The 24,073-nt window shown below is 50.8% G+C and overlaps 1 protein-coding gene across 1 annotated transcript in view; it reads right to left on the reverse strand.

Moving 5' to 3' along the window:
- Positions 1-729: 729 nt before the first annotated feature.
- The window catches only part of sh3bgrl2 (SH3 domain binding glutamate-rich protein like 2), a 118,314-nt gene continuing 94,970 nt past the window's right edge, over positions 730-24,073 (reverse strand). The window contains exon 6 of the mRNA XM_070885581.1: positions 730-1,042. Within this exon, the coding sequence (XP_070741682.1) occupies positions 1,035-1,042 (8 nt within the window). The 3' untranslated portion in view covers positions 730-1,034. The remainder of the gene's footprint in view (positions 1,043-24,073) is intronic.

Genomic DNA, 24,073 nt, shown 5'->3' on the forward strand with positions numbered 1-24,073 from the left:
ACACCTAGTCACTTGGCCAAGTGTCCTTTCCTCCCCTTTATGTCCATGATATTCGTGATTTCAGATCTTAACGTGCATGAATGCTGCCAGCAAAAAACTGCAACTATTAAGCTTGAAAAATAACTGCATCTCTAGCTGTACCACACTTCCTGTCTGCAGTAAGCATCTATGACCTGCCATCAACAAAATGCTGGCCAGTGTAATTAATAGCAAATGGTATGGACCTGTGAAAGAGGGTAAGTACAAGAATAGAAAATGGTTGGCAAATTACTAGTAAAAAAAAATCAAAATAAGTTTTGTAATACCCAGGCATGTGATTTAGTATCATGTCTTTGCTTATGTTACAAACTGCAGCAAGCATTTATTGGCATCACTCCAGCAATGATCTCAGCATGTTTTCTACTGTTCAGGGATGGAAATAATGGAGTACAGGCAAATTCTTGAAACTATTCAGCCTGCAAATATAATTTTTTTTAAAGAAGACAGGTAAAAAGGAGTGGCCTGCTCATGTTTTTTTAATATCATCACATCCTTTCAATCGGGTCATGTCCACACAACTCTTTACTATCTATCTGTTACACCCCACCCACAGTATATAAATGGCGTACTTTAGGAAATCTTCCTTCTATCACAACATTGCAATACTGACGTTAACCTGCGGAATGTCTCTTTAATGATTAATGTAGCATTTCCAATGTCAGTGAAGGCAGCACACAGGCAAAACACTGCTCAAGTGAACTAAGATTTAATAAGGCAAGGTGGCAAGCAGCAAACAAGATTCATCCCTGTTATCAAAGAACTTGTCTGTTCCAAGTCTAGTTGATACGACCAATGCTACTTTCCTTTTAATACCATCACAGCAAAAAAGTTCTATTGTGGTAAACCAGGATATAAAGCAATGTTTGGCGACATAACAAGAGGCATTTATTGTGCTGAATCTGTGAAGTGTTTTGACAATGAACAGCCAAGTTCAGAGCCAGCTCCGCACGAGGCAAATGATTTTGGTTACAGACGGGCCTTCAAGGAGCTATGGTTCAGAGTCCTATGAACAAGAAAACAGAACAAAAGATTAAGGACAGTTTTTCTTTAGCAAATAATTTTAAAAGGCGAGTACAATGGAACCTCCATTATCCACCCTCCATCATTCAATATCCCAATTATGTACCATAATTTTCACAGGACAAAGCCTTGCATAAGGCATCACCCGATAGCATTTGCACATTGCAACATTGACAACACTTCAGAAAGTACATCATTGGCTGTAAAGCACTTTGGGACGTCCGGTGGTCATGAAAGGAGCTATATAAATGCAAGTCTTTCTTTTTAGCACAGCTTCATATGCTTGCATTTCACCTCCTTTTCTTGTAGAACAAAACGATATAATTGTGATGATTTTCATCTATTACATTGCACTCCAATTTATGGGTTACAAGAGAGGTCCCAGACACTTTTGGAACTGTTTCCAAGTTTGCATTCCATATGCGTTCCTGGGTCTGAAGAACAAAATCGCTGCCACCTCCCTTTAAGAGCCTGTTTGAGCAGGCCCAATCACCGCATTCCCACCTACCAATTATACACGGGTTTGGAGCTGCAGCGGCAGAGCCTCGCCCAAAGCTACAAGCTTAGTTAAGAGACCGATTTTAATAAATTTTTAAAAATTTTAATGAGGCTTGTAGCAAAGCCTAACTTTCTCCCCCAAATTGGCCACTGCAAAAAAACAGTCCGAGTGTTCCTAAAGTATTTCTTCAAATAAAAGACTTATTTTAGCTGCAAATTACACAGAATGGTTCCTTTGAAACAATTTTATTAATAAAATAAAACTGTCTGGGACTGGTGGTGGGTCTCGATCACATAATATTAAATAGAGACTTGACTTGGACTCAGGGTGAGAGATCAGCATGGGATGGTGGGGCCAGGGACAGGCTATCCACAACAGGAGGCCTAAGCCAGTTTGACTCCTAGATCTCATTGTATTCCAGGCGCAACTCCCTATCCAACCCAGCGGGAATGATGTGGAGGCTGGCAGGTGGCAATGGGGCAAGTGCAACAGGAGGCCACAGCGGGTGACCTGCACAAATGGTTCCTGGCAGTCCAGGAAGGAGGAGGACCACAACAAGATGTACTTTATATAGCGTTTTTAACACAGTTAAATGTCCCAAGGCGCTTCACAGAAGAGTTATAAAACAATATTTGAAACCAAGCCACAAAAGGAGAAATTAGGGCCGGTGAAAGAAGTAGGTTTTAAGGAGCGCCTTAAAGGAGGAAAGAGAGGTAAAGAGGTGGAGAGCTTTAAGCAGGGAGTTCTAGAGCTTGGGGCCTAGGCAGCTGAGGGCACGACCACCAATGGTTGAGCGATTATAATCAGGGATGCTCAAGAGGCCAGAATTAGAGGAGCGCAGACATCTCGGGGGGGTTGTGGGGTTGCAGAGGAGATTACTGAGATAGGGAGGGGCGAGGCCATGGAGGGATTTGAAAACAAGAATGAGAATTTTAAAATCGAGGCGTTGCTGAAGCAAGAGCCAAAGTAGGTCAGCGAGCACAGGGGTGATGGGTAGCAGGACTTGGTGCGAGTTGGAACACAGGCTGCTGAGTTTTGGATGATCTCTGGTTTACACATCGGAGTGGGGGGGGGGGGGGCGCGGGGGGGGGAGGGGTTGGTGGCAGGGCATTTGCGATTATGTTTGGAGAAGTGCTAGTTTAGTTATGGGGTCCAGAGAAGCACTCCTGCTTCTTCGGGCTCACAAGAAAATCTTTAAAAAAGTAATTGAACTTACCTTCTCAGCTTTCTTCTGGGCCTGCCTGATATCAGGTTTCCCTGGCCAGGCTGGCAGCAGGCACCGAACACGCAATTGCACATTAAAAACTCGTGGTCTGGGTGACATCATCAGACCCCAACATTTGCATTTAAGCGAGGCCCTGAGCTGTCTGGGGCTGCCCCCAACGTGCCAGTTAAAATGGTGTGAGGCGAAAGGATGGCGTGGACAAGATGAATACCAAGCTGCCGATATTTGAATCCACATCTCTGTGCCCACAGTCACTGAAGAGCTGAACAAACTTGTGCCAGACTAGAAAACAAGTTCATTCAAAAGACCAAGGGGTCGAAATTGCCCACCGCCCAAAACGAGTTGAACCTACCGTTTTCCATGTGTTTTGTCCATGGAGTGGCCAATCGGGAGAAATCGGGGCGGAAGTGGGGGCGGGGCAGTGTGGCCGTCACTAGCGGGGTGGAAGAAGGGCAGGGCGGAGTGGCCGTCACTAGCGGGGTGTAAGAAGGGCAGGGCAGAGTGGCCGTCACTAGCGGGGTGGAAGAAGGGCAGGGCGGAGTGGCCGTCACTAGCGGGGTGGAAGAAGGGCAGGGCGGAGTGGCCGTCACTGCAAGTCATCGCACTGGTGCGTCACAACATCCCTCCCCATCAGTTAAAGGAGAGAGCCACTGCAAACTCTGCAGCCACTTTAGTGGCAAACACTGGGCCACCAGGGAGGGTTTTGGCCGGGCCAGCGGCCTGGCACCCAAGAAAGGGTGCCAGGCTGCCTGCTGGCGGCCCGGCCGAACGCGCGACCATAATTGTCGGCCAACTGCCCAAAAAAAAACGCGAGTTGCCGACAGCACCACCTCCCCTTTAAGGGCGGCCTTGCTGCCCAGCCACAAGCTGTCGCGGGCACCGACCATCAGCGCGCTACTCCCATGGGGCAATTCCAGAAATAGGAGAAAGGCTGCTCTTTGTGCCACTCAAAGGTACTACACCCAGAGGCCAATGTTGCAAGTCGCCCGTAAGAAATTCCAGGCAGGTTTCAGGCCAAAGCTGCCCATTACTGTCCTGCATGTGCCAGCCCTATGCTGCATGGTAGCTTCAGGTGTCTACTTTGCATTTACCTCTCTATCGACTCCCCGAGAAGACTGCTCCCCATTGCCACAGACAGAACCTACAAAAATGGGTTGGTAGTGTTACGTTCAGAATAAATCCACAGGACTGTATTGTAAGCTCAAACTGTTGTGACCTTGATCTCTTTATTCAGACTCCAGAGTGTCGAAGCACCTTTTATACCTGCTTGCCCCAGGGTGCACAGCTGACCCTTAGGTCTCCCACAGGTGTGCCCCCTAGTGGCAAGTCTTACACATTGGTGAGGTTTACATACATACATAACATCACTCCCCCCCAAAGTCTTATGTACAAGTTATTTGCAAGTTGAGGTGATCGATCTGGCACCCTGTCTCCCCAGGTCGATCGCCTGAGTTGAAGTCCTGACATGGTGGGTTCAGCCTCGTGGTTGACGGCAAGGTTGATTGTGTTCGTGGGTCGCTGGGGGCCAGGTCCTTTCACAGTGGTTCCTGGTTAGCTGTAGTTCACAGTTTGGTCTGGTCCAAATGCTTTCTGTGTTTGCACAGTACATGTTTCACAATCAAACGCTCCAATTTCATCATAAACACTCCATTCCCCTCTTTGGCTAATACAGTGCTAGCAGCCCATTTGGGGCCATGAACATGGTCTACATCATTTATTCTGATGTCACGTGGAGGAGCCATGCGATCATGGTACATTCTCTGCTGATAGCATATGGGAGGCTCGGTTCTGAGTGATTCTGTCTGATGACTGCATAGCACCCGGGATAGCCGGGTCTGCAGGGAGTCTACCGTGACACGTGTGGTGCTTGGCTTTATGATTTGGACTGCCCGCTCCCGACTATTGTCGCTGACCCTAAGGTCTGGCAAGCCCAGGATGGCTGATGTGGCCTTGAGGCTTTCAGTAGGGGCGGGAGGCCGCGTGGTCCCCGTGGATCCCGGGCCATGGTATGGAGGCCCTGGACCACCGACTGTGTGTAGCCTCCCTGCCTTTCTTTGCAACGTTACAGGGTTACCCCATAGGGGGCAATCTGATGGGATGAGCCTTTCGTCTTTGCGACGGATAAACTGCAACATCCCTTCTAGCGGTTCACCGTTGGCAGGCGATAATGTGGGATCCCGGCTGGTCCAGGTCGTAAACTGGGGGGCCGTTACTGTTGATCCATCGCTTTCTAGCACTTCCACGACAATGAGTAGGTCTGCAGGCTGTGCCGTTTCCACCCCGGTGGTAGGCAACTGTAGCCAACTGAGGGCATTAGCGCCGTTCTGAGTGCCTGGCCAGTGGCGGATCATGTTACAGTGCACAGTGTTAGACATTCTCGAAACAAAGCATCGATAATGGTGCCTCTGCTCTCCCAAAACTGTGAGATGGGCAGCTTGTCCGACTCAAGCAAATATTGGGACACTCTTTGGTACGTCTGTTTTGTCCCTTGAACCTAGGCTACAGCCTAGATTAACTTATTGGATACATGTACAACCGGTTGGGGCTTGTCATGCATTCAACTATCATTGTAACCCATGTATAAGCTGATCTAAGTTGTACACATTGAGAACCTTGACCACAAGGGGGTGAACTTGTGGGAGACACTCCTAACCTGGACTTTCAGGTATAAAAGGGGAAGCTCCGCCCACCTTCATCACTTGAGGTCTTGGTAATAAAGGTAACTGGTCACAGAGTGACCTTCTCTCAAGTATGGGCCTCGTGTGCATTTATACTGTATAGTAAGGGCATATCATTGGCAACGAAAAACTGGGATTTAAACCACGCGAGCATGGCCACGAGCAGCACAGAAGAGAGGTACTGTGTTGGTGATGATTGGGATGACTTTATTAAGAGACGACAGCAAAGGTTTGTCACTAAGGAATGGCTGGGACAGGATTCGGCCGATAAACGCAGGGCTCATCTCCTGACGGTTTGTGGATCCAGGACGTACTCCCTGATGTAGGACCTTCGAGTGCCAGAGAAGCCGGCTGACAAGACGTTCGAAGAGCTCAGTAAGTTGATTGGGGAACACCTTAAACCGGCGAGCAGCATGCACATGGCGAGACACCGATTTTCCACGCACCGGCGGCGAGAAGGACAAAGCGTTCATGGCAGATCTCCGGCGACTGGTGAGCCTGTGTAAGTTCCCAGATGCATGCAGAGTGGAGATGCTGCGAGACTTTTTTTATTGAGGGCATTAGGTATGCTGGGGTTTTCAGGAAACTGATTGAGACCAAAGACTTGACCTTGGAAGCGGTGGCTCTGATAGCCCAGACATTTATCTCAGGGGAGGAAGAGACCAGAATGATGTATGACAAAAATCTTGGCTCAAATGCGGCAAACGACCAGGGAGTCAACATTGTTAATGCGGCACACAGTTCTCTAGGCAGACAAGAGCAATCGGACATGCCCCAGCATGTAGTTGAACCCAAAGGGGGAATTCAACACAGACAATGGCTAGCTGAACGGCGATTCATGCCATTGCAATGGACAATGTGGCCAGTAATGGGGCCATCAACACCTGTTAATGGTGCGCTTAAGGACAGTTACAGAGACAGCCAGAGACGATCGACTGGTAATGGACCTTTTGTTTCCAACAACGGGGCCTTCAGCTCATGCTGGAGGTGTGGAGGCAAACACCCAGCCAGAGCTTGCAGGTATCAACAATATACCTGCAGAAACTGCAACGTCAGCGGTCACTTGGCGCATATGTGCAGGAAGCCTGCAGCCAGGTTGTTGTACGAGGAGGACAGGCCCGATGTAAGCCCTACGAGGCCAAATGAATACTGGGGGAAATCGCTGGAAGCTGAAGTTAAGCGAGTTCATGTGGAGCACATATACAGTTCATATACCAGGACGCCACCGATAATGATGAATGTGCTCCTTAATGGCATTCCAGTATTAATGGAGCTAGACACGGGGGCCAACCAGTCTCTGATGACTATCAAACAGTTCGACAAGTTGTGGGCTTCCAAGGCCAGGAGGCCAAAATCATTGCCGATTGACGCACAGCTATGGACATATACAAAGGAGATCATTCCGGTGCTAGGCAGCGCCACGGTAGTCGTGACCTACAAAGATTCGGAGAACAGGTTGCCACTCTGGATTGTCCCGGGGGATGGTCCCGCACTACTGGGGAGGAGTTGGCTTGCTGTCATGAACTGGAAATGGGGCGATGTCAATACAATTTCTTCTGTGAAGCGAGTATCATGCTCACAGGTCCTGGACAAATTTGACTCATTATTTCAACCCTGCATCGGCACTTTCATGGGGGCCAAAGTAGTGATTCGCATAAACCCGGACGCCAGGCTAGTACACCACAAGGCCAGAGCGGAGCCGTACATAATGCGGGAAAAGATAGAATGCGAATTGGACCGCCTGTGAGGGAAGGCATCATCTCGCCAGTCGAATTCAGTGACTGGGCGAGCCCGATTGTGCCGGTGCTCAAGGCGGATGGGTCAGTTAGGATATGTGGCGATTACAAGGGCACCATCAATCGGGTGTCACTCCAAGACCAGGACCCACTACCGAGAGCGGAGGACCTCTTTGCGTCGCAATCCGGTGGCAAACTTTTTTCAAAATTGGACCTGACCTCAGCTTACATGACCCAGGAGCTGGCGAGTGAGTCGAAGAAGCTGACCACCATCACGACACACAAGGAGTTGTTTGAGTATAACTGATGTCCATTCGGGATTCGCTTGGCCGCCGCGATCTTTCAGCGAAATATGGAAAGCCTCCTCGAGTTGATTCCAAGGATGATGGTTTTTCAAGACGACATCCTCATCACGGGTTGCGATACTGAAGAACACCTCCACAACCTGGAGGAGGTGCTACGCAGACTGGACCGGGTAGGGCTGCCACTGAAAAAGGCGAATTGCGTGTTCTTAGGGTACTGAAGTTGCATGTTCAGCCATGAACTCATTGAATGGCGGTGCAGGCTAGAAGGGCTGAATGGCCTACTCCTGCACCTATTTTCTATGTTTCTATGTTTCTATGTTAGCTCCAGAGGTAGAATTCCTGGGGACGAGGGTAGCAGCAGATCGGATCACGTTCTGTAGCCTATGACTACACAATTCGGCACAGACCGGGCACTGAAAACTGCGCCGATGCACTCAGCAGACTCCCACTAGCCACCACTGAAGGGGCAACCGAGCATGCTGCTGAGATGGTCATGGCAGTTGAAGCTTTCAAAAGCAAAGGCTCACGCATGACAGCCCATCAGATTAAAGTCTGGACAAATAAAGACCCGCTACTGTCTTTAATTAAGAAATGTGTCCTGAATGGGGACTGGGCAGCCAAGTACGGGGCATGCCCTGAGAAATTTAAACCGTTTCATAGGCGCAAGGATGAACTCTCGATTCAGGCTGATTGCCTACTGTGGGGAAACCGAGTAGTCATGTCCCAGATGGGCAGAGAGGTGTTTATCAGAGAACTTCACAATGAGCACCCGGGCATTGTCATGATGAAGGCAATTGCCAGGTCACACGTTTGGTGGCCAGGGATAGATGCAGACCTGGAACTTTGTGTTCGCAGGAATGGGGTACTGAAGTTGCATGTTCAGCCATGAACTCATTGAATGGCGATGCAGGCTCGAAGGGCCAAATGGCCTACTCCTGCACCTATTTTCTATGTTTCTATGTGCTCAGCTGGGCAACACACCCAGGGAAGCCCCCCTTAGCCCTTGGTCCTGGTCCGCCAAGCCATGGTCATGCATCCATGTGGACTACGCAGGTCCTTTCATGGGAAAAATGTTTTTGGTTGTAGTGGACACCTGCTCCAAATGGATTGAGTGTGCCATTTTAAATTCAAGCACATCCTCTGCCACGGTAGAAAGTCTACGGGCAATGTTCGCCGCCCATGGTCTACCGGATATCTTGGTCAGCGACAATGGCCCGTGCTTCACAAGCACTGAATTCCAGGACTTCATGTCTGGCAATGGAATCAACCATGTCAGAACGGGGGTTCCCTACAAAGCCGCTTATCACGCCTCCTGTTGGCCAATAGATCCCGACCACACTCGCTCACAGGGGTTCCACCCGCAGAGTTGCTAGTGAAAAGGACGCTCAAAACCAGGTTACCCCTTATACACCCTACTATGAAAGAAATTGTTGAGAGCAGGCGTCAGTCACAATGTGACTACCATGACAGGAATGCGAAGACGCGATGTATTGATGTCAATGACCCTGTTTTTGTCCTTAATTATGCTGCAGGGCCCAAATGGCTTGCAGGCACTGTGATTGCCAAAGAGGGGAATAGAGTTTCGGTAGTTAAACTTACCAATGGACAAATCTGCCACAAACACGTGGATCAAACTAAAAGGAGGTTCAGCAACCCCATAGAAGAAGCAGGGAGAAGAACACGACGTAGAGTTTACTCCACCACAGGTGACCGAACACCGGAACCAAGTGGAGGAGAGCCCAGTCACTGTGGGCAGTCTGGACAGGCCTGAGGCACTGCAAACAGCAGATACTCAGGCCAGCGCCCAACAACCGGAGCCCCAACTCAGGCGCTCTACAAGAAAGCGTAAACCACCAGAGAGACTTAACCTGTGATCCCAATAAGACTTTGGGGGGGGGGGGGGGGGAGGTGATGTCATGTATTCAACTATCATTATAGCCCATGTATAAGCTGACCTAAGTTGTACACCGTGAGAACATTGACCACAAGAGGGTGAACTTGTGGGAGACACTTCTAACCTGGACTTTCAGGTATAAAAGGGGAAGCTCCACCCACCTTCATCACTTGAGGTCTTGGTAATAAAGGTAACTGGTCACAGAGTGACCTTCTCTCAAGTATGGGCCTTGTGTGCATTTGTACTGTATAGTAAGGACATATCAAGTAGAACTTCAGACAGTGTTACTAATATGAGGAAAAACATTAGGGAACATGATGGTCTGAAGTATTAAGAGACAGGGCCAGTGGTATAGCATCACCAGCTTGATTTTCCCATGGCTTCCACTTTCTGAGACCGTCTTGGAAACGAGGTGAACGCTCAGAAAGTGCTCCGCCTCGTTTCCGGGGAGCAATGGCCTAATTCAGCGAGAGAGGCGGTACTTCCGACCCTGGGTCTGCAATTACCGCCCCCTCATTCTTTAAACAACCAAACCCTGAAATCACCAAGGAACACTGACTCAAACCTCGAATCCCAATGAGTCACAATGAATTAACAACCACAAATAATTCTTATAGTTCAAAACACCAAGACACACAATGCTGACTGCTATGCAATTTCATGAATCAGCCAACAGGTGGTGTGTCTGCCCAGCAGGTCAGGACTGAACTTGAATGCTTACTTAAAGCCAGCAACTAGCATACCTATTGGGTTTTAAGTATTGCCTAAGTGAGCCAAGAACTGATGAACTCTTCACACTATTTCCTTCTGTGCAAAATTACATTGGTCTTTAATCCAGACACTAACATGATGAGGCAAGAGCCCTGACGGCTAGCCAGTGGCATGGAGTTTCCCTGGCAGTGTACGCAGTTCACTAAATTTGATCTGTGACCTTGCTTACCACGTCTGCACTACACCCCATGGCCCAGTGGATGAATTAGGGACAGTCATCTGCATTCGTGAGAACACCAGCGGCAGGTCGGGGCCATAAAAGGAGCGGCAAGCGGCCTCGGGAGCAGTGTGGAGGCATACCACTTCAGGGAGCAGCGCGAGCTGGTGCAGGAGGGTGACGGCAGCAAAGAGTGACATCATCAAGGTCCAGGTCGGTGATTATAGTGTGGGCAGGTACAGCAGGAGCGACGAGGTCGGAGCGAAGGAACGGCGAGAGACTGTAGAGAGATGTGATCGGGGTCTAGGAGAGGCGTGAGTTCAGGGCCAGGGGCCCGAGGCAGCATGGGCCAGCCCACACTGCGATATGTGTGCGCATTAGGTCCGTGCAGCAGAGCAGGTCTCCAGTCGTCTTGGATAACCCTTGCCAGTGGACCAAGACTGAGCTCTGTCAAGCCCGTGTGGTGGCTGGTGTGCAACGGCATCTTCCACCCTTCAGGATGTAGTTCGGGACCTGAAATATTAGGTCCTTCAGTGAAACACCTGTGAACTCATCCTTTTTTGGTGTGGAAGCAAGTCATCCTTGTTTCGAGGGACTGCCTATGATGATGAGACCAGAAGTCAAACTGGGTTGGCTATAGTTGCGGATTTCTCCAAACAGGTTTCCGCCCTTGCCACAGTACTGAAACAGTTCTCATCAAAGTCACAAAGGGCATCCTTTGTGACTGTGACAAAGGTAAACTATCCCTCCTCATCCTTCTTGAATTGTCTGCAGCCTTTGACACAGTTGACCACATCCTCCTCCAACATCTCTCCACCGTCATTCAGCTGGGTGGGACTGCACCCGTCTGGTTCCATTCCTATCTATCTAATCGTAGCCAGAGAATCAATTGCAATGATTTCTCTTCCCGCATCTACGTCGTTACCTCTGGTGTCTCCCAAGGATCTATTCTTGGCCTCCCTCCTATTTCTCATCTACATGCAGCCCCTTGGAGGTATCATTCACAAACACACCGTCAGTTTCGACATGTACGCTAACGACATCCAGCAGTGCCTCACCACCCACCTCTATCTCTTGACCCCTCCACGGTCTCTAAATCGACATCCAGTTCTGGATGAGCAGAAATTTTCTCCAATTAAATATTGGGAAGACCGAAGCCATTGTTTTTGGTCCCCGCCACAAATTCCTTTCCCTAGCCATTGACTCCATCCCTCTCTCCAACATCTGTCTGAGGCTGAACTACACTGTTCGCAACCTTGGTATCATATTTGACCCTGAAATGTTATCCTCGGCATAACTAAGACCGCCTATTTCCACTTCCGTAACATCGCCCGTCTCTGCCCTTGCCTCAGCTCATTCGTTGCTGAAACCCTCATTCATGCCTTTGTTACCTCTAGACTTGACTACTCCAACGCACTCCTGGCTGTTCTACCCTACATAAACTTGAGGTCATCCAAAACTCAGTTGCCCGTGTAGTAACTTGCCCCATGTCCCACTCATCCATCACCCCTGTGCTTGCTGACCTACATTGGCTCATAGAAACATAGAAAATAGGTGCAGTAGTAGGCCATTCAGCCCTTCGAGCCTGCACCAACATTCATGGCTGATCATTCACATCAGTACCCCTTTCCTGCTTTCTCTCCATACCCCTTGATCCCTTTAGACGTCAGGGCCATATCTAGCTCCCGCTTGAATATATCTAACAAACTGGCCTCAACAACTTTCTGCGGTAGAGAATTCCACAGGTTAACAACTCTCTGAATGAAGACGTTTCTCCTCATCTCGGTCCTAAATGGCTTACCCCTTATCCTTAGACTGTGACCCCTGGTTCTGGACTTTCCCAGTATCGGGAACATTCTTCCCGCCTCTAACCTGTCCAATCTCGTCAAAATTCTATGTTTCTATGAGTTCCCCTCTCATTCTTCTAAACTCCAGTGAATACAGGCTCAGTCGATCCAGTCTCTCCTCATATGTCAGTCCTGCCATCCCGGGAATCAGTCTGGTGAACCTTCGCTGCACTCCCTCAATAGCAAGAACGTCCTTCCTCAGATTTGGAGACCAAAACTGAACACAATATTTCAGGTGAGGCCTTACCAAGACCCTGTACTAGTGCAGTAGGACCTCCCTGCTCCTATACTCAAATCCCCTAGCTATGAAGGTGTAGGGGTGGACAAAAACCCCCTCATTTTACCCAGAATAAAAGGGGCTGTGGGATCAGTCTGTGCTGTGAATTGAAACCGATACGGTTTGACCTTGGCAGAGCAGTGATTGGATGGGGGAGGACACCGGAGGGCCAATGGTGAGACAGAGTCAGCCCGAAGCATGGGGCTTTCAAGCCAATGGGAGAGCACTTGCTCGAAAACTGTGGGACTGACTCACAGCCATTATCGGACTATTGTCTTCCCCATGTTTACACTATGGAAGGAAATTATGCAGATCTTCAGAAAACTAGGGAACCCAAAACAACCCAAGGGCGTACACAATGGCTACAGGAGGCCAATGCAATCAACACCCACTCAAACCTGGAGTAGGTTAACATCAGTGGAAAAAACCCGCAATAATCTAAAACTGCTGCATTTTTCAAAATCACAAAGCCCACAAATGGGAAGAATCGATTTCAGCAGGAGAGGCGGACTGGATAATCTGGTTATAAAAAAGGGGTTTCTGATGTAGTGTGGGTGGGTTCCCTGCTCTCGTAATCCCACAACCAGCAAGCCTCTCGACACTGAAGGAAAACCAGTGTCCGAAGACACCGAAGATAGAAGAAACAAACCACCAGACTGCAGAAAGGCACAGTAGTGAGTATAACCTCTATCCCCGGAACTCCCAACTCAGTAAGGCCAGGAAAGGTGGGAGGTTGGTCATTGTACTGCTAAACTTGTGTAAAGATTTTCGTTGTGTCCGTTTAGTGGGATTTAGGGGGATTGTTTTGTTGGTGTATTGCTGTTTGTTGAGATACACCTTGTCAAATAAATTGGAAGCCTAAGTTTCCTCTTGGAATCACCTTGTCTCAGTTCTATTGTATTACATCTCCTGATCGTGAGTCTTATGCCAGAACAGTATAAGGGAAGCTAGGAGCGCCTCGAAAACGCTCAACCGTGTGTCACAGGCTAGGGAAGAAGGGGTTAGGAGTGTTTGACACTCACAGGTGCCTCACAGGCTAGGCATAAGCTGTGGGGACGCACGCGTCTCAAAGCCCCCTTCATAAGCTGTGGACACAGTCTCTCCAGGGGTGCTCTTGCAGCACTCAGGGTACCTCAGAGGCCAGGCATAACCTGTGAGGGCAGAAGCCCAGAGACACCCAAGGCACAATAACACTCCCCGAGAACCCCTTACAGAACATGGTGACCACGGCAGGACATAAGCAAACAGGAGATGTTAATATAACAGATGAGGTGATAAGAGAGGAAACTAAAATGGAGGAGAGAATTTCCTCATACATTTTTGGCAAGGTGAACCTCACCAAACCTTGTGGATGCTGCTGCCCAGTGGACAGTAGGGAAGGACCACAACCACGGGGTAGAAAAGGCCATCTGGCTTATCTGCTTCACCCACCAAGTCCGAAAGCTCGACCAGTGGGTGAAGGACTTGGAACAGAGTCTTCAGAAATCAGAGGAGCTCTCAGCTATCCGGGCTGTGGTTGGGGACAACCTGCTGGCCGAATTAGCTGTGGAGCAGCAAGGGAAGAGGCTGTCGGAGGAGACCTTCCGAAATAGCCAGGACTATCTTCAGTGTCAGGTCACTGAGGCCAAGGGTAGTGAGGGGTCCCTCCGGGAACAGAACTCTCGGTACACCCAGAAAATTTGGGAACTAGAGAATAAATTAAAAGATGTACAGGCGGCCTATAAAGTGGCCAGTAGCAGTGAATTTGCAGATCACGGTCCCTGCCAGGAGAGGATTAAAGCTCTCACCCACGCTCTATCCCAGGCAAAGGGGATGGTCACCCTGATAGGACCCGGAGGGTCCACAGGGGACAAAGGAGAGTATTGGGGGGTAGAGGAGAATCCAAAGGCAAGAGACGCCCGACCACCTCCTGAGGCACCGGTGGTTTGTCCGGTGGGGTACCAGGAGGAGCGGGGCGCGCAGGTAGTAGCATACCCAGGGCTGGGGGCAGGACCAATGTGTCCCGTTTGGCAGCAGGGATGTGAGGCTCCAGCCGAGGGTCAGGATCAGGCGACCAGGCACTGTCTGCTGCACCGGGTATGGTGGGACAGCCGGAGGTAGAGGGACCAGCGCAGAAAGATCCTGAACCAGGGCGGATGTGCCCGGTCAGGCAGCGCAAGTACGGTCCTCCACAGGGAGGTGGCCAAGGTCGGGGAGCGCTGGAGAGCGACTTTATTATTCCCCAATGAGTTCAATCACTCAGGGCCATGGTGGCCCATTTGGCCAAACTCACTCGCAGTGGGGACCCGTCTATCCACTTCATGGAGGTGATGCAGGCAGGGGAAATTAATGGGTGCGACGAGGAAGAGACAGCCAAGCTGCTGCTCTTCTCTCTGGACAGCAAATTGTACCAGGCCCTACCGGCAGAATGCCGGAGGGGGCAGCGCACATTTACTGAGGTCCAGAGGGCCGTCCTTGAGGCTATGGGCTTCGATGACGGCAGTCGTTTCGAACGGTTCGAAAGGACAAGGCAACTCGCAGGGGAAACCCTGCAGGCGTTTGCGGACAGGCTGTGGGTGGTATACCACGCAGCCTGTGGGGAGCTCCTCGACCGGGCGAATTTTTCCGTGGTACAGACTGGCCGCTGGCTGAGGATGCTGGTGGCAAACTGCTTGCCCCGGTCAAGGCCAGGGCAGAACTGTGGTTCGATTCCCGGGACCCCAACCTCACCGAGGAAGCAGTGGTCAGGCAACTGGCACTGGTCCAACGGAATGGAGGAGGGGAGGAGGAAAAAACCTCCAAAGGTCGGGTAAATGAAGTAAAACCCAACTCGATTCCCAAAAGGGAATGGCACCAGGAGGGTGGCCGCTCGATTGATAAGGAGGGAGTGTGCTACGGGTGCGGGAAAGCTGGGCATTTTAAAAGGGATTGCAGGAGCCCAGTAAAGTAATATGGGGGGAGAAGTTCTTTAGGAGCCGCCCAGAGTGGGGGAAGTGGAGGGAGCTCCTCACCATCCCTTGATGAGATAGTAGCTGCAGTGAGGACAGTGCTGGAGGGGACTGGGAACGTAGCCACGGCAACAGGCAGGAAAGCACCAGCAACTCTGCCAGTACAGAGGCCGTGACTAGCCCAGACCCAGCCTGCATACCTGTGCCCACTAGAATACGACCTCTGGGGACGACCCTGGGTCAAGATGGAGGTTGAGGGTGTATTGGGTACTTACCTTTTGGACACTGGTGTTTCCAGCACGATAGTCCATTCGGAGGACCCCGCAATCTCACCTCTATCAAACGGGGTGCCGTATCAACTAGTTGGGTTCACAGGAAAGGAGAAGGCTGGATTTTTCTCAGTCCCGCTCGCAGTTCGTTTAGGAGCACTCCAAACACAATGGAAGTGCGTCCTGATGAACTGGGAGCAGGTGGGAAAAGGGATCTTGGGGGCTGATTTCATCATCGCTCGCCAGATCCTAGTAGACTTGAGGAATCACTGTCTATGGGGCACAGTGGGCACGGGAGCAGAGGGAGAAGTCATGGTTATTGATAAGAAACAGGGAAAAGGGACTTAGTGTACAATGAAGCCAAAAGGGGGTTACGACCTGGAGGTTCTGGTCGGTAACACCCCAGCCGAGTACCGGGCCTATGTGCAAGCAAATCTTGCAGCATTTGCCACCCATAAACACGATTGTGGGAGAGTCACAGGAGTGGAGGTTACAATAGATGGGGATCCCATGTCCCGCCCGCAAAAGCAGTATGGCTTTCCCCGAGAGGCAGAAGCAGACTTGGAGACAGCTTTAAGCTCGTTTGTCGAGCAGGGTGTTTTGAGACCCATAGCCACCCATGTCAACTCCCCGCTTTGGCCGGTTAGGAAACCGGACAATTCTTGGAGGGCTACAGTGGATTATAGGGTGCTCAATAAAAACATCCCAGCTTGTGCTCCCACAGTAGCGGCGGTTGCGGATCTGATCGGGGAAATCCCTGCATCCGCAACCACGTTCACAGTGTTGGACATATCCAATGGGTTCTTGTCTATCCCTGTACGGAGGGAAGACAGTACAAGTTTGCCTTCACCTTCCGGGAACAGCAGTATACATGGAGCTGCCTCCCACAGGGCTTTCATAATAGTCCCAGCATCTTTCTTCACCAATGCATGGTGAACTGCTTAAAAGGCTTCAGCCAACCACACCAGCTGGTCCAGTATGTGGACGACCTGTTGTTGTTCACAGACAGCAGTGAGGAACACGGTCCACTGCTGGCCGAACTGCTGGTCTTACTGAAGGAAGGGGGTTTTAAAGTTAACCCCAAGAAAGCCCAGATAGGTCTAGGAGAAGTAAAATTCCTGGGCCTGACGATAAGGGCAGGAGAAAGGGCCATTGATGAGGCTAGAAGAAAGGCAGTGCAGGAACTCCCTGTCCCTAGGGATGTGTCGGGGGTAAGGTCTTTCCTGGGAATCACTGGCTACTGTAGGGACTTCATCGAGGACTATGCAGCCACTGCCGCCCCTCTGCTCAGACTCCTACACAAGGGCGTCGAGTGGGAATGGGACGAGGGCTGTGAGGCAGCATTTGTCCGTCTTAAGAGAGACCTGCAGGTAGCACCAGCCCTTGGGGCAATTGATGGGGGGGAGGAATTCTTCCTGGAGGTGGCAGCCAGTGGCGACAGCTTAAGTGCAGTGTTGCTCCAGGGGCGAAACGGTCAGCTGAGACCAGTGGTGTACTCCTCCAGGGTCCTCACGGAGGTAGAAAAGGGATACTCCAATTGTGAGAGGCACTTGCTTGCCACCCACTGGGCAGTAAAGAGAGCTCAGATCTTTACCGGAATATCCCCCATTACACTCCTCACCCATCTTACCCCAACGCAGATGCTGTTGTACGGGAGGATTAAGGGCGGGACAGTGAGCAGTGCTAGAATCACTCGCTGGACCCTCCTCCTCTCCCAAATGACTTTAAAGGTCAAGGGCCTCTGCCAGCCCAGGCTCGCAGGAAATTTAATCTATCCAGGGCAGCCGCATAGATGCTCTGTGGAGGGGGTATGGGACATCAACTTTGGATTTCGGGCAGGGATACACCCCACAGGCCGCGAGATCTACGTTGATGGCTCCAGTTCAGTGTCCGCGGGTACAAGACTCACGGGCTGCGGAGTTTGGGATCCCAAGGCAGGGATTGCCTTGGCTCTTAAACTCCCATGCACCCTGAGCGCCCAGCAGGCGGAACTCTCGGCGGTGATGTATGTGGTCACACACCCCGAGGAATTCCCTACCCCATACACGATTTGCTCGGACAGCATGTTCACTTGCAATTCATGTACAGAGTATCTGGCGATTTGGTCACGCCGGGGGTACACCTCTGCGGATGGGAAGCTCCCTGTGACCAAACCCCTGCTAGAAAAGATCGTGGTTGCAGTGGGAGAAACCGGGGATGTATATATCCATAAGATAAAGGCCCACTCCAAAACTGAGCCACGGGGGGAAGGTAACCAGCAGGCAGACCTGCTGGCAAGGGAAGGTGCTCTTACAGGTTTCCCATGGGACCCATACGAGGCAGGCAGGATAGAAGCAGCAAGAAGCAAGCCAGGGACACAAGGGAGCGTAGGGGCGGCTGCGGCCCCGGACCTTAAAATAGTCCAGATGCAGGATCCGATCCTGAAGGCTGCCTTGGCTGCTATCAAAAAGGGGGAAAAGGCGGAGGGCCCATACAGTGCTGCAGATATTGCTGTGCGGGAAGGCATGTTGTTTAAAGGGGACAAATGGGTAGTGCAGCCACAACACCGGAGGGAATTCCTTCAGCTGGCCCATGAGGGTCCAGGTGCGGGACACCCTGGGCCGGAATCTACCTGGCAACGGGTAGAAAAGGCAGGGTGGTGGCCAGGCCTCCGGGAAGACATCCGCAACTTCTGTGCGGGCTGTCTGGTTTGTGCTGCAAACAACCCAGACCCGCAGAAAAGGAAGGTGTCTATGGGACACGTCAGGCGGGTAGAAGGACCATGGCAGTCGATCCAGATCGACTACATCGGACCCCTACCGGCCGCCCAGGGAGGTTATAAATACTGCCTCGTCCTGGTGGATGTGTTTTCCAAGTGGGTGGAAGCCTTCCCTTGCCGAACAGCTACCGCGGTGGGGACTGCAAAAATCCTGGTGAGGGAGGTGTTCTCGGTGGGGTTTACCTCAAATCGTGGAGTCCGACCGGGGAAGCCACTTCACCGGCCAGGTGATGCAGACCACCCTAAAGGTGCTGGGGATAAGAGCCAAATGGCGTGTCGCCTACAACCTTTAGTCCTCAGGCCCCGTAGAACGCCTGAACCGGACCCTAAAGGAAAGGTTGCGCAAGGAGATGGGAGACTCACTGAACAAGTGGGTAGAGGTCTGACCGTTGGTCCTCATGGGAATCCGGGCCAGTCAGTCAAAGAGCACAGGTTACTCACCCCATGAGCTGATGACGGGCCGGATCATGAGAACCCCAGTGCATGTGTTGGCGCCGGTTCTCACCGAAGGGCAGCTTCGAGAGGTGAACCGGGACCGCTTCGTCAGGAATCTGTTTGAACAGCTTCAACAGATTCACTGGCAGGCGGCCAACAACATGGGTAAACAGCACCGTGCCAATTGGCTGCTGCTGGAACCCCGCAGTCACCATGATTGGGAGGTGGGCGACCAGGTGATGGTGAGAAGCTTCGCCCGGGTCGGGGTATTTGAACCACTGTATATGGGACCATACAGCATAGTCAACAAGGCTAGCCCTATGGTCTATGCGGTTCGATTGCCTCGCCGGGTGAAGTGATATCACATTAATCAGTGTAAATTGTTTGACCCCAAAAGAGGTAAAAAACAGAGGGGACGAGCAAGGGAAGTGAATCAGGCACTGGGGGAAGAACAGGCCCCGGTGGATTTGGAGGCTCTGGAGGAGGCAGTGGGCCTCGAAGCTCTACAGCCAGGGCTAGTTCACTGCTCCTGTAAGGCTATCCCACCACTGGGTAGAAGTTCCCAGCCCACGAACAGAAGTAGGGAGAAAGGCTCTACCATTAGCAAGGTCCAAGGGGAAGCTGGGGCTAGCCCAAGAGGTGGAGGAGATAGCATTGCAGCCCATAACGTGGGACTCTGCACCGACAGTAAGGAGGAGTAACAGAGTGCCACAGACCAGGGCGCCGTGGTCCCCTGCTTATTTAGCTTCCCGCCCCCGACCGAGAAGGCAAAAGACAACAGGGAGGGTGCTCTGTTGCCCTAGCAAGGGTCTCCCACCAATTATCCGGGGCTCGGGGCTCGGGAGGGCCTTGGAGGGCAGCACAAGACTCATTAGGGGGGACTATACGAGCCCCTCAGCGGAGGGCACCCTGGTCCCCAGGGTACGGTCAGCCGAGTGGTCGACGACGCCTGAACAGTGACAGGATGTAGCCTGGCCACCCGAGGGCGGGTGGCGGTGTATATATTTTCCCTTCCTGTTTTGTTACTTTGTGTTGTGTGTATATGTGTTTAGGTAAGGCAGTGACTGTTGGGTACAGCATTTTTGTGTTTGGAACATGTTAAGTGGGCCGAGCCTGGAGAGGTCTCTCAAGGCAAGGCCATGTTCTTCTTGCCTTTCAGATGTCAACACCTCCCTACTGGGCGTTAGTGATGCTGATATCACTAAGGATCTGCACCGGCCACTGAGGGGACACCGAGGACTCCCTGTTTTTCGGATGCTCCGGGGGCAGAGTGCCGACAGTGACCACAGGAGAAGGGACTCCGGCGGCGGATGGCCGGGTCACCTACACCCATGTGGGGAGATGGCCTGGGTGGTTGGGATCGAACTCCACCAAGTACTCCAACCATAAGGACTTTACCTACGGAGAGGCCTCCATCCCCTGCCCGGAGATCACTGTGGCCACTTCCAGTGTGAGTGTGACAGACTTGTATAAACAGTGGGATAGGGCCGAACTGGGCAGGCAGAGGCGTGGCACTTTAAATGACATTTTCACGGGGTTTAACACTGGGGCGTCCGCCATAAACAGTTTGGATAACATGCAGCTGGCTCTCCAGATAAATGGGTTAAAGAATCAGCTGCGCAAAATCCTGGGGGACGAGAATACCGTAGTGGGATCTGTGCTCCACCAAGAGGTGGCAATGACAGTTCACTTAAAGGAGATTATCTCTCAATTGGAGGCACAGGCCAGGGCTGTAAATGCCTTGATTCGGGAGGATAGAAACGCCTCCGATCAAGCCGCCCAAAATGAGGTGTGTGTGCTCTATGGGGCCTGGTTGCTGGGAGAGGGACGGAGTAACCTCGAGGGTCTGAGACAGGGACAGGTCCCCTCCTGGATCAGCAACCAGCACTTAGCAGCACTGCACCCTTATGATAATGTTTTAAGTCCTTGCCAACTTCGTGTAGCGTCGGAAGCCTACCCGGTACCGGTGGACTGTGGAAAGTCAAATCATACCATCATGGGTGTGGTGGTCAGGATGCCCGTGATGGGGGCGTCCCCACGACCAGCACCCCTGTACCGAGTGGAGAATGTGGGAGTCATTCGTGGAGGGGTGCATGTTCAATTCCAAGAGGTCCTACCTTATGTCACAATGTGGGAGCACACTGTGACAGGTACAGACCTCTCGGGTTGTCGGAGCAGGGGAGCACAGGTAATCCTGTGCCCCCAGCACTTGAATGTTTTTGCAAGGCCACAATGCGGGTTCAGCACAGCTGGGGCAGAGCCCATCAATTGCACAATGGAGGTAATGGCCCTTAACCACATGCCTCCACAGGTAGCATAAGTAGGCGGTTGGACATATTGTGTCACCACAAGTGCCCAACGGTATGAACACGGACCGGGAAGGTGGTGTCCAATACCGTACAGCATCTTTTGCTTTAAACCCAGGGCAGAGGTTCAAGTGGCACACACCAGAATCACACCCATCCCTGAACCTTCCACGATTCACCTCAAGGTACAAAACAACCTCAGCCACCTACAACAATATATCGCCCAGTTTGGCTATCCCATTGCCCCATTACCTGAGAAACTTACAGCCCTCCTCCAGGCAGTGGATTTTTCTTAAAAACATTTTTACACCATGGAGCAGAAAACTGAAATTCTAGCAGGGGTGATTGCCCAGATTAAACCCTCAGCATGGTGGGATTTGGGAATACGGGCAGACATACCTGCGTGGATCCGGGTGGGATCGCATGCCTTGGTGATCGGCCAACTCCTGATTGTAGCATATCTGCTAGTTACAAGCTGTAAGCTCAGGAGAAAAAGAAAAAGAAAGCAGTTCCTCAGGCTACTACACAGACAGGAGAGCCGTTGCTAAACACTCAAGGCGTGTAAACAAAGCTTGACCACGACACTTAGGTGGTTTTGTTATTCCCAGGGATGACTGCGTTTTCATACATGGCCCCTGGGGAGTTTGCAGGGCAGGTTTCTTTGTTTTACGGTTAAGACTGAAATGAGACTCAATGTGCAATTGCTGCTGTAACCTTAAGTACATATATGTATATTGCTGTCGTATATTGTAACCTGTTGGATTCTGTGTTTTGTACCGCGTTAAAAGGAATTACGATATATATCGACGGGATCAGTTTAGAGTTAAACTGGGGAAAGTTGGGCAATTTGGGAGACCTAGGGTTTTCTCACCACCCTGAACTTTGACACACTCAAGTGGTGTCTGACTGTGTCAGATAGTGGATTATGTAGGCGAGGACGAAAACACCCTCATTTTACCCAGAAGGAAAAGGGCTGTGGGATCAGTCTGTGCTGTGAATTGAAACCAATACGATTTGACCTTGGCAGAACAGTGATTGGACAGGGGAGGACACCGGAGGGCCAATGGTGAGACAGAGTCAGCCCGAAGCATGGGGCTTTCAAGCCAATTGGAGAGCACTTGCTCGAAAACTGTGGGACTGACTCACAGCCATTATCGGGCTATTGTCTTCCCCATGTTTATGGAAGGAAATTATGCAGATCTTCAGAAAACTAGGGATCCCAAAACAAGCCAAGGACCTACACAATGGCTACAGGAGGCCAACCCAATTAACACCTACTCAAACCTTGAGTAGGTTAGAAAAACTGAATTGAAGGAAAATTATGCAGACCTTTAGAAACCAGGGAACCCAAAACAACCCAAGGGCCTACACAATGGCTACAGGAGGCCAACGCAATCAACACCCACTCAAACCTTGAGTAGGTTAACATCAGTGGAAAAAACCCGCAATAATCTAAAACTGCTGCATTTTTCAAAATCACAAAGCCCACAAATGGGAAGAATCGATTTCAGCAGGAGAGGCGGACTGGATAATCTGGCTATAAAAAGGGGTTTCTGACGTAGTGTGGGTGGGTTCCCTGCTCTCGTAATCCAACAACCAGCAAGCCTCTCGACACTGAAGGAAAACCAGTGTCCGAAGACACCGAAGATAGAAGAAACAAACCACCAGACTGCAGAAAAGCACAGTAGTGAGTATAACCTCTGGTCCCCGGAACTCCCAACTCAGTTAGGCCAGGAAAGGTGGGAGGTTGGTCATTGTACTGCTAAACTTGTGTAAAGATTTTCATTGTGTCCGTTTAGTGGGATTTAGGGGGATTGTTTTGTTGGTGTATTGCTGTTTGTTGAGATACACCTTGTCAAATAAATTGGAAGCCTAAGTTTCCTCTTGGAATCACCTTGTCTCAGTTCTATTGTATTACATCTCCTGATCGTGAGTCTTATGTCAGAACAGTATAAGGGAAGCTAGGAGCGCCTCGAAAATGCTCAACCGTGTGTCACAGGCTAGGGAAGAAGGGGTTAGGAGTGTTTGACACTCACAGGTGCCTCACAGGCTAGGCATAAGCTGTGGGGACGCACGAATCTCAAAACCCCCTTCATAAGCTGTGGACACAGTCTCTCCAGGGGTGCTCTTGCAGCACTCAGGGTACCTCACAGGCCAGGCATAAGCCGAGAGGGCAGAAGCCCAGAGAGAGACACCCAAGGCACAACAACACTCCCTGAAAACCCCTTACAAAGGCCAACATGCCATTTGCCTTCTTCATCGCCTGCTGTACCTGCATGCCAACTTTCAATGACTGATGTACCATGACACCCAAGTCTCATTGCACCTTCCCTTTTCCTAATCTGTTGCCATTCAGATAATATTCTGCCTTCCTGTTTTTGCCACCAAAGTGGATAACCTCACATTTATCCACATTATATTGCATCTGCCATGCATTTGCCCACTCACCTAACCTGTCCAAGACACCCTGCAGCCTCTTAGCGCCCTCCTCACAGCTCACACAGTCACCCAGCTTAGTGTCATCTGCAAACTTGGAGATATTACACTCAATTCCTTCATCTAAATCATTGATGTATATTGTAAATAACTGGGGTCCCAGCACTGAACCCTGCAGTATCCCACTAGTCACTGCCTTCCATTCTGAAAAGGACCCATTTATCCCGACTCTCTGCTTCCTGTCTGTCAACCAGTTCTCTATCCTCGTCAATACATTACCCCCAATACCATGTGCTTTGATTTTGCACACTAATCTCTTGTGTGGGACCTTGTCAAAAGCCTTTTGAAAGTCTAAATACACCACATCCACTGGTTCTCCCTTGTCCACTCTACTAGTTACATCCTCAAAAAATTCCAGAAGATTCATCAAGCATGATTTCCCTTTCATGAATCCATGCTGCCTTGGACCGATCCTGTCACTGCTTTCCAAATGC

This window comes from Pristiophorus japonicus, chromosome 7 (genome assembly GCF_044704955.1).
Source record: "Pristiophorus japonicus isolate sPriJap1 chromosome 7, sPriJap1.hap1, whole genome shotgun sequence".
Taxonomy (NCBI): Eukaryota; Metazoa; Chordata; class Chondrichthyes; family Pristiophoridae; genus Pristiophorus; species Pristiophorus japonicus.